The sequence below is a fragment of the Phaethon lepturus genome, unplaced genomic scaffold (assembly GCF_000687285.1).
Source record: "Phaethon lepturus isolate BGI_N335 unplaced genomic scaffold, ASM68728v1 scaffold8299, whole genome shotgun sequence".
NCBI classification, from domain to species: Eukaryota; Metazoa; Chordata; class Aves; order Phaethontiformes; family Phaethontidae; genus Phaethon; species Phaethon lepturus.
Genome location: NW_010562715.1, coordinates 1 through 11,300, shown reverse-complemented (window position 1 = coordinate 11,300; position 11,300 = coordinate 1). Strand labels below are relative to the sequence as shown.

Below are 11,300 nucleotides of genomic sequence, written 5' to 3'. Positions count from 1 at the left end.
CCTGCTGGGCCTCCCAATATGACAAATTTCATAAGTCTATCACTGTACTGTGCAGGGCAAGAAAATGAAATAGGAACCATTTTCATCATGAAAAGGTTAAAGCTCTTCCTATTTAGAGGAGGGAATCAAGACTCTAATAGTTTATACTGAAGATGAGTTGTTTGGTAAGCCCAGTATATAGTCAAGCAGGCAAATTTTAAAAGAAGCCTCAAATCTGTATTTTTGCTTCTCAGCCTCTTCATGTTTTTCTGGAACAGAAAAATTCACATTCTGTACTGCTCTCCACAGTAGCATACCTTAACACCTTCCTCTCTAAAAGTCTACTCTACACCTGACACTGAAGCTGACAGCTCCCTGAAGGGCTAGTTTTTACGTTCCTACTCTCAACAGTAACTGAAGTTGGTATTATTACTCCCACTTTACAAATGAAGAGCAGGTCAGGAAACAAGGCACAAGTCTAAAACAAACCACATGAAATCAATTACTTTTCAGTCCTGTGCATTGTCATTTGGATGAAGCTTTAGATCTCTTGCTATCTGAAACTCCAATTGGAAACTAAAAATTTTAATAGCGTTGTTTCAGACACCAGGACAGTAACACATTTCAATTTGTTTCCTGTGTCTATTACCCTTGTGTGCTTGTGAGTGCCAGCTAAGTTTAGTAACTAATTAGACTAGAGTCACAATTTCATTAGAGGTCTGGATCAGTAATTCACCAAGCGGGAAACAAAACATCTCTTGTTGAAATAACTGTAGCTTTATTTGAGGGATTTTTAAAAAAAAGAGTTTAAAGAGGAAGAAGTCATCCAGTAGCTACACAAACCTCATTGTGTGCTTCTGTTTTAGACGCCATGAAATAGGTCACACTCCAATCAAGCAAAACCTCTGTCTGACATAAGTATTTTAAACCAGCTGAGCTTTGACACTGGATTAACAGCTATCAAAGATTGTCCTGAACATAATTAGTAGTTCCAATACTAATTTTTTTCTTTATATTGAAATTGGACAGTTTCAATACAAACACTACTTTCCATTGTTCTCAATAAAGCGTACTAAGCAGCTGCAAAAATACGCCTTCAACAAAGAACATCTGAGTAAGGTCATTGCCAAGGAAGGAGCAAGTAGTAACACAAAAGATTTGATGCCCCTGTAAAAAGGAGCTGCTTCTTGTTATAGTACAAAGAATCTCATAATACTGAGAAAGTAGAGAGATGTATATAAACCAGTGCTGTTCTGGCCAGTAGGAGGTTACATCTAGGGCTGAGGGGATAGACAAAAGTATCAAAACCTTTGAAAAAGAGAAGAAGAAGTTTAAGTATTAGCACCAAGGAGGAAACAGCTAGCTTGGAAAGATTGCAACATTATAAAACCCTTGTAACAAGTACGTAAGGATTAACCCACTGTAGGTCTCAGAAACTGCAAAAGCAAGCAGAGGTCAGCATAGAATCTCTGGGAGAATTTGATCTGGTTCAACCAACTCTCAAGCAGTAAGAAGTAAAGCTTTGAAAGTTCCATGAATACTCAGCATCCCATAGCTGTCTGACAAAATGCATACAAATCCCAGGGTAAAACAATACACCTTTGCCTCGGTGAAGGGGAAAGGCCTAGTTTTTCAGACTTCTGCATTGCCCTAGCATGGTCAATGAGAAACAGCCGAGGCAACAGGACACTGTTGTAGCACTGCTCTCGCTGCTGTACAAGGCTCCCCAACTTGCTAGATAAAGAAACAGGAGCAATGGACAGAAGTCAGTGCACTCAGCCCTTACCGTACTTCACAAGGCAGAGCATGTCAGCTTCCTTCATACAAATGTGTACTTTTATGTATCTTCACTGACCTTCGCAGAAAAAGTAGAAGGGTCAATGTTCAGACCCACTCCTGACTCAAACTGCTTTCACTGACTCTGTAATTGTTGTTTGTGCTGTGCATGGTATTGAGATTCGCTGGTGCTTAACAGTCTTCTAAATACTGCCGAAAGAAGAGTTAAATAATAAGCCTGTACACTGACAAGTTTCACCCAAGAGGGATACAATGGCCTTGTATATCAAACAGAACAAGACCTTCAGGTCACTCAGTATTCCCAGCGTCTTCCCAATCTCCATTTCACTTTGTCCCATCCCCTTGGTTGTCAAACCCCTTGTCAGTTTATCTAGCTGCTATATGCATAAGAATTCAGCAACTCCTAGAGGAGGAGAAAGGGTTGAGGGGAAATCTAAGCTTGCCAGAGAAGCAAATAATTTCACAAATCTTGTGTTTGTGTCATGTGTTGGAGACTTGTTAAGGGGAAAGGGATGAAGAACGTATTTATGTAAAATCTTAGAGTCCAGCTTCAGAAGTACAACAAAAAGAAACAAAAAAATCACCGACTTTGGGACTTGCTTTCCTCAAGCGTATCTGAATGTGAAGACTACTACAGTTGCAAAGTTTACATGCAATATTGGTCACCCCCCAGCCACCCCCACTTGCATTGGTCCTCTGTCCCCAAACAGCCTCCCCCAAAAAACAGGCTGGGGGTGAGGGGGTAAGCAAGCACAAGATCACTAGAGCTCTGCTGGCCTATATAACTACATTAACAAACCATAGCAACAGGGAGAAATGTTGCAACTCTAACCTTCAAACACTGTACTACTTCATATTTTATAATACTACCCTTCCTGCCTTATTCTCATCTTAACTTGTACTCCACACTTCCAAGGTTCACTTACCCTCTTCCCCAATGAAATATAGAAAGCTATAAACATGACTATGAAAGCTGTAACTATGAAAAGTAAAAGGTATTTGTACTGAACTATAAAGAAACAGAAGAATTTTTTATACCTTGACTAGAACATGTTGCTAATTAAAGCATTTGAATTATCTAAGAATACATGCCAGAAAAAATACTGTATTAAAAAAAGATATTAAGGAAACAAGCACTCCTGCAGCATGCAATGAGATGGTTGACTTGGGAGGCTAATGAATTAGTATAAACAATTTAAATTTAATTTAATTTAACAATGTAGAGCACTTGTGCATTGCAAAGCAACAGATAGTAATTTGTTTCTTCATTAAATCAAAGATAAAACTGCTGATTACCCTTCCATGAAATATTTTATTGAAGAGGATGGCAAACAAATTTTATATTTAGTCATAAAAGTCCACAGCAAGTCCCCAAACAAGCAAATGTAACCAGTGAAGGATACCAGTGAACATAATACAGACCAGCTGTGGTTTGGGGCAACACATTATTCAGCCAAAACATTCTCATATTTTAACAATTAATGAACAAATGTTTATACAGAAAATTAATATAGCATTTTAAGTTCACTTTTTATTTCTACAAGCCACATCTAAATAGCACAATTTACTATTTACAATCTTTAAAAACGTTAAAATTATACATTGAGAACACTGAGCATTTGGTACTGCCAGAAGTACTAAAATGAGCAAACCCCCCTCTATTTTTACAGATAAATTTATGAACTTGCCTCAAAAGTGTTACCGGTGACATCAAATTCTGGTGGAACAAAGGCACCCTCTGGATCATCTTCGAAAGCAAAAGGAAATGTGTCAGATTAGAAATTAGTCGTTTTGCTTGTTTAAAAAAAACTAACCAACATGTTGATACAAATTTAATGATACACTCATATCTGATATGAAAGAAACTATGTAGATAGCAGTTCACTCATACCAGATGAGCAAAGTTGTAATCCATGTTTCTAGTACTGTAAGTAAAAATGAAGTGCTACTTTCAAACTTTCTGCATGAAGACACCATATTTTTCCTATTAAGAAACATAACAGACAAAACACCCCCAAAGAAATACATTTACCATGCCTAACCACTTCTTGCCTTCAGACATTTATGTTTGGACCAAGTTATAGAGTCACAGAATAATTTGGGTTGGAAGGGACCTAGTCCAACCCCCCTGCAATGAGCAAGGACATCTTCAACTAGATCAGGTTGCTCAGAGCCTAAGCTGGTGTGGCTCAGCTGTGGCTTGCAGGTTTGATTTGATTAGTGGGACATTTCCATTCACTATTTTCCACTGCAGACCTGGAGAATAAGGGTTCAAGCAGCAAAAACAACCTGAGCAGCTAAATGCCTTTTCATCTACAGTCCAGCTTAGAACCTTGACCTCTTGAGGAAGCATATTCCCCACCCACATGCTGCTTAGCAGAGAACTGAGCTACTGCAGCAGCCACTTCCGAGTGAAGAGGTGGAAGGAAGAAAGAAACATCTTAAGAGAGACTGATGTTGCTGCTGCATCCAAGCACGCATGTAGTATCACACTGTGCTGTCACATGAGCCCAGTAAAGAACATCAGAGGGTTAAAAAAAGGGCCTGACTAAAAACCTAATCTTTTATGGCGAAGATACTAAACTCAGTTCTATGGTAGAGAGGACTTTTTAAAAAATATGATTTACAGTTCCTTACAATGTTCCTGATTCTACTTTGCCACCGAAAAAGAGGGGTACGCAACTAATTCTGCCCCCCCGCCACCACACTGCTTCCTAATATGGGGGAGGGAGGCAGAATGGAAATAATGGACAGAAGATATTTTGTCTTTCTGTCCCCCCCTTCCCCTCCAGACTACTGCTCCTTCTTTTCATCTCCCCACTCCTTTTTCCCCTTTCTTTCAATAAAATGTTTTAAGGCTGTACAAGCATATAGTTTATCACTTGTAAAGCTCACTGCATTCTTTTAATATAATATTTACAATGGGAATTTGTCTGATTTGAAGGGACAAGAAGATATCAGAGCCCTTGGCAGAAGAACATCCTGTTGAATGTTTGTCACTTTTGCACCACAGAACCTGCAGGAAGCAGAACTCACTACTAAAGCAGAGGCAACAGACTGTTCATTTTCACTCACTGGCAAGCAAATCCAGAGGTTTTATTTTCTTCTGGAAGAATAAATCCATAGGCAACAACTATCAGGAAGCAAAAAGGACAACTTCCCCAAGTGCCTACCTAACAAACTATATTTTAACCAAATAGTAACAAGATCTAAGGGAAAGGGGAAGAGAGTCAAAGACACAGTGGAAGGGAAGGGGAATAGAATACATACATAACTTTTTGCATTCCTAGGAAAAATGCAACTTTCTTTAAAGAGGATTAATGAAAAAGTCTTTTCCTCAGAGACTAACATGACTTCTGCGAACAAAATCTTTGTACATCTGCTTTGCACAGGAATTTGTTTTCCCACATTTCAAGCACTTAAATACAGCAAATTCCTGGATCAATTGTTTGCCAGCTATTCAATTAGACTAAAACATTTAAGATGAAATTGATTTTTTTTTCCCTTTCCCAGCTGCAAGCAAAGATCTTAGTTAAGGGGCATTTTTCATCCACTAGACTTACTCTCTTCAACAAGTCTTTCATATACCCTCACAAATACAAAGTCAGGTGTTTTTTTTTTTTTAAATTTCAAGTTATGACAAGCTCCTTAAAACAAAGGAAATTGATTCCACATTACTATTAACACGGAACTAAAAGTTGACTCACATATATTTGAGGAATTTAAGCACAAAACAAACACCACAACAATTATGAAGATATATTGTCATCTTTATTAAATACATTTTATGATGTTACATGCTTATTTGAAATACTATTTTTAATTCTAAAGGCAGCAACAAATATTAATTTGTTGCAAAGTTACCTTACTCCATTTTTTCTAAATACCGTGATCTAGATTTTGACTAAAAGAACAAACACTTACTCTGATGTAGATTCAAAAATAAATTAGGTTAAAGAAAACATAAAAATCTGAATAATGTGTACATGGACTAGAATGGTTCTTTTGGTTACAAGCTGACATAATTTTAAAAGGACTATAGAATAAGGGCTGGGGTTTTTTTGTGTGTTTTATTTTGTAATATCCCTAACAGGTCCAAGGCAAAGACTCTCGAGATGGGTCATGTGAAAAGGGAACAGCAACAATAACATGCTTTTTTGTCTGTGCTGAAATCAGAAGTAATTTTACTACATACTGGTTTTTAGCATATTAAAATTCATTTCTCAGCCAGTCACCACACTTGCTGAGTCTCAAAATCACGACTTTGAAAAACGTAATAATCCTTTATTCAAGAGAGAGCGCTTTCCTTTCTAACAGTGAATATGCACTAGAATTTCCCCATTCTCTATGGCCACAATTACCACGGTACATTGAATGTCAGATTTCTCTAGAAATAGAACATATCCGTGAAATGAGAAGGACTGGAAGAGACCAAGAACGTGCTTTACATAGGTAGAGATTGGTGCACACAGATATACAAATACATAACCTACAGTGTTTAAAAATGGAGATAAATTACATCCCCCTGGATAAATCTTAAAATAACTAGGAAGAATCTTCTAAGCAAACTAATAAAAGCCTTTGTTCATCAGTCACAAAACTGAGCATGTAGTTTCATACAGACCTATACTCACCCATTCCTGAACAAGTTTTTGTTTTCTCTTTATTTTAATTACAAATCTTAAGAATAAAATATAATGCTTTACTACAGTCTCTCACTATGTGTTTCCATAGTTCTAAAACAAATGGCCTGGAAACACAAATACTTACCACTGAGCTGTTCCATGAAGCATACATTGCCATTGGTGTTAAAAGCCAAAGTGTCAGGAGTGATGCAGAGTGTCTGGAAGATTGCAGAATGGGCAATGCTCTTCAAAGAATGGCAACACTCCAGGCAAATTGCCCAAATATCTTGCTCTGTAAGACAGCTATCCCGCAGTGACAAAATATCAGCAAGGGACACATTCTCCTGCCAAGATATGAATTCATAAATTACCCTGGATTTCATGACACTACTTTGTGTATCATAGATTACATTTGACACAATTGGCTGCAAGTAATGTTTCTAGCAAGTTCTCAGACTTTCTAGGACACTGGTTAACACCCCAAGAACCACCAAGTGCATGACTTTGCTCTTAACACAGAGTCTCTTAAGAAGCACAGTTAACCTGAACAAAGGTATCGCAGTATGTTAACACAAAAAAACCGACTTACTATGGAAGCTATGCAAGTTACAGAAACACTGCATCAAAGTTAGGGAAACAGACCATTTGGAGGTAAAAGCAGAGACTAAGTTAAAACATTTTGTGTAAACCATGTCTCCCTTAAGCTCTCCCAGGTGCCTTTGCATGAACTACTCAAAATTTCTCTTCAGTTTTCCTTACCATCTGTGATCTGGGAAAAAGTACCTTCTAAATTAGCCTGTCTTAAGAATGATGTTCTTGTGAAGCTTAGTGGTGTAGACCATTTAATAAACACTCAAAAGCCAAACAAGCCATAGGAAAAGTGACTTAAAACCAGACACTTTTGTTGTCCTAGGCCTCCCCATTACTCCCAGAGCTTAGTGATCAAAACAGTTTATAGATTTAATTTCTAAGTTACTCTCCTAAACTATAGGTCAACTTCTTTTGACCCTGTCATCACAGTAAGGCTATGAAGAGTCCAGTTCCAAAAAAGTGTGGCTCCAATGTGGCTTTTCTGGTCAAGATGTTCAGAAACAGTGCTTTGATCAAAGCAGCTAGCCTTTTCACGTACATTTTTTAGAATACAAAACTAATACATTGCCCATAGCTACAGAAGTAAAAAGTTTTCATAAACTTAAAGGCATGACAAAAACCATACAAACAAAACAGCAATTCCATCTGTAAGGAAAAATAAGCTAACAGAAAAATGGAAGTAGCTACAGAAGTTACTTTGCATCAAAGCTATGCCACTATTAATTACACATATTTTCTCATTTATATGTAGTAACTAAAACTAAAGACTATACTTCTGAATGATATTAAATATACCTTGAATTGAAGATGTAGCTACATATTACTTAGAATATAGAAAAAAGAAAGTATCTCATTGTCAGCAAAGCAGAACATGAGATCTTAAAGCTCAGAAGACTGTAGTGGTTTGAACTTTTAATCCCTTGGGAAAAACAGTTATAACTTTCTTTACATACCTCAGTACTGAATAACATCAATGATATTTGGATTACCATTTACAGACGGGTTAACAGGTTTTTTTAACATGTTTTCAGAGAATTAAGTATTGCACTCATAACACCCTTCAAACAAGGACCAATTTTTAGGCTAAAAATCTATTTTGCTTTTGGGTCTAAAGTATAATAAATATGAGAAAACATAGGTATGAAATAAAGTGCACTGACTACTATTTGGGAAACTTAAGTTCTATTTTCAATATTCTAGTTTTCAAGAGCCTAGAGATGGACTGATTTACTAATGGCAGCATTATTACAGTGCCTTCTAACACTAATCATAGACCCTAGTCTCATTGAGTTCAGTCCTACATAACAATGAACAGCAGAAGCCCTTACAGTTCATGTACATGAGACAAAAAAAAAAAAAAAATCTTTCTCTGTGCTGTGCTCAGCACCATATGCTTAATGCTGCCATCAGATTTTAAGGGTGGATGAGGAAGTTTTGCACATCTTTATGAGGAACTTCTTCCAAGCACGAAGGGCAGCACAGAGGTTCCTCTATCTGAAAACATAAACATATGACAAGGAGCTGGACCACAAACTGTTAGGCTTTGAAGCTGACCTAACTGATAGCTAGGATGAGGATGGGCTTGGAAAGGAAAGACTAACTGCTTATTCTGTAGCCAACCAAAAAAGTGTAAAAAAAAAAATGGAAGAAAAAGAAGTTCTATGACTAAAGCAATGAACCAGTAATTTTCTTTTTTAAGTCTCCTAGGATCATCCAGCTAGGTGAAATGACTGCATTTGCCAAGACTGGGGGTGGGGAGAATGTTTCACTAATGCAAAGTTAGGAGAGTTTCACCTGTGCATATGGACAAGAAAGGCTCAATTTAGAGATTATGTGAAATAAATAAAGACTGCAGCCTTTAAGAGAGTCTCAGTATCAAATTCCAGTCATAATCAGGACTTGATAGAATTTCTTTTGAGTGAAGCTTTGAGGTGGAGCTCTACAGTGGATATTAATCATCAGTAGGAATATCTATAGTTCAAACTACAAAGCCATCTTTGTCTTGTGGTTATTTGGGGAGTAAACAAAAGATGATGATGATCTCATCAGACAAACTTATCTTCCTTCCAGGGCAAGGGAAAATTAGGTAATACAGGAAAAAAAAAAAAAAAACAAAGGAAAGAGAAAAAAGGCCTATGAGCATTCATTGACCTCCATCAGCAATTGATGGCTAGGTGAAGATAAAAACCAAAGCAAGCCACTACCACAACCATACAACAAGCCTTCCTCTTTCCAAAGCTCCAGGATGTGATTTACTTCACAGAAGCCCTGTATTTCTCAAATGACCACACTATCTTGACTTTCATTATTAAAGCTGCTACTGCGCCAAAGCAAGGTCTTTGGTGTTTTCAATGCTTCGCGCTCAACGAGACATGCATTTGATTAGTTTGCATCCCCAAAGCAATATGGAAACAAAGTTTTCATAGGGCAGGATAAAAATCCTTTTAAGACTGTAACACAGCAATTTCTGGCAAGCTGCAGCTTCCAACGAGCCGCAACTTCAGTACTTTGGACCACTGACAGTTGGGTCACTCGAACTACAGGAAAAATTGAGTGCGTTTCTTAACCAGAGACGCTGATGCCTTTCCCCTCTTATCAGTAAAAGACACTTGTAAAAGCAATTACTGTTTAATAACTACAAAAAGTGAACTGGTCAGACAAGCATGCCTTAATTATTCGCTTTAGTTCTCAATTTCCGCTTACATTTTCTTCAGAAAGTATAAAACAGTTCAGTAGCATATGTAATTAAGCAGAGGAAGAGAAAGCAGGAAGAAAACACAAATTAATTTGCCATACACAACTTCTTAAAAAAATTGAAATCAATATTAAGGAGCATCAGATGACGAAAGTCCTAGTAAAGAAAGGCATTTGAAATACAGTCTCACCCTCAGTGTTTCCTCCTCTTCAGCTCAGGCACCTTCTTACTTTACATATTAGCTTTAGTAAACCACATACATCAGACACCAATGTCATTCCTTAATACTATGTACAGTGATGAGAAGCACAGGGTCCACTAAATGACTAAGCAGCTAAGAGGTACATCAGCATCACAGCTCTCTGGCACCTGTCTTTTTGCCAAGGTAATTCACACAAACTTCAAAACAATCTATTCCACAATCATGGAAAATGCGTCAAACACATTAAATTCATCGCATTTGAAAAAAAAACCACTGTGTTGCCTGGGTAAGATCTGAGTACTCTTCAAAGCCTCCCCTTTTTATTAACTTCTCTAATCACCAGGTGAAAGGTCATGCTCATTCCCTCAACAAGAATATTGAAAATATTCATGTGCCTGGAGTAACTAAATAGAAGGAACTGATAAGAATCCACAATTAAAGTATATATTGAACAGGTGAGAAAGATGGGCTTGGGTCTTCCTCACACAGAAAAGTTGACCCTCAGACTTCTCCCACACTGAAGAAATACTCTAAATATTTAAGTTAATGTGTAAAAAGGAGGCCACTACCACCTTCCTTCTATATTTTTCATGGGCTAGTCTGAGAAGGCCTACTACACTGAATGCTACAGATGATGGGAGGACAAGCCAAACTGCTGAGCCATTAGATAGCTTATGAAAGCTGGAAGGGACTTATTTTCAAACACACTTTCAAATCCTGATTCCACTTGGGTTCTTGACACAGCAAATAAGAAAGCTTGCAAGATTTGGCTTGTGGAACAAATGGTTCACATATGGTTCAGCAAGCTTTTACTTAAAAAAAAAAAAGAAAAAACCCAAAACATTTTGCCCAAACGTTCACTAGGGGGTAAGGAACACACTTCATGTAGAAAGATACAAAGAAAGATGAGCAAGAGCAATAATAAAGGAAGTGGAAACCCAAGTACCAATCTAGACAGGCTTGGCAACAGAACTGGGTTTAGCTACAGGTTATTTGGCTTAACAACCAAACAAACAGACTGAACAGTTTGTTGTTTGGTTTTGGTTTTTTTATTTATCTCCCCATGACAAGGCCTTTTTACACAGGGTAGCAAGAAATGGCTGTACAAAAGTCTGGTTGGTGGCTACTGGAAACACTTTTGCCCATATAAGAAATTCCCCTTTATCAGGTGTGACAAGCACACATACTTCCCGACTACAGCATTAACCCACGGCTACGACAGGAGTTACAAGGCACTCGATGACCATGACTTTAACTGTTGTATGGAGAAGGTGCATGGGGATGGACTAAGCCCAGCTTGGCAGCTGGGATCAACCGGCCAGGAGAAACCGAGGAACCCACAGTGAACACAGGAGAAAGCGAACAGTTCTGTCGAGACGGCCCGGCCCGGCCACTCCCGACAGAGCGTGTG

At 37.9% G+C, this 11,300-nt stretch overlaps 1 protein-coding gene across 1 annotated transcript in view; it reads right to left on the bottom strand.

Moving 5' to 3' along the window:
* Positions 1-6,745, bottom strand: part of KNDC1 (kinase non-catalytic C-lobe domain (KIND) containing 1) — a gene marked incomplete at its 5' end in the record, with an annotated part of 60,964 nt that extends 54,219 nt beyond the window's left edge. The window contains 2 exons of the mRNA XM_010294364.1: positions 3,465-3,523; positions 6,547-6,745. Of these exons, the coding sequence (XP_010292666.1) occupies positions 3,465-3,523; positions 6,547-6,745 (258 nt within the window). The remainder of the gene's footprint in view (positions 1-3,464; positions 3,524-6,546) is intronic.
* Positions 6,746-11,300: the final 4,555 nt, after the last annotated feature.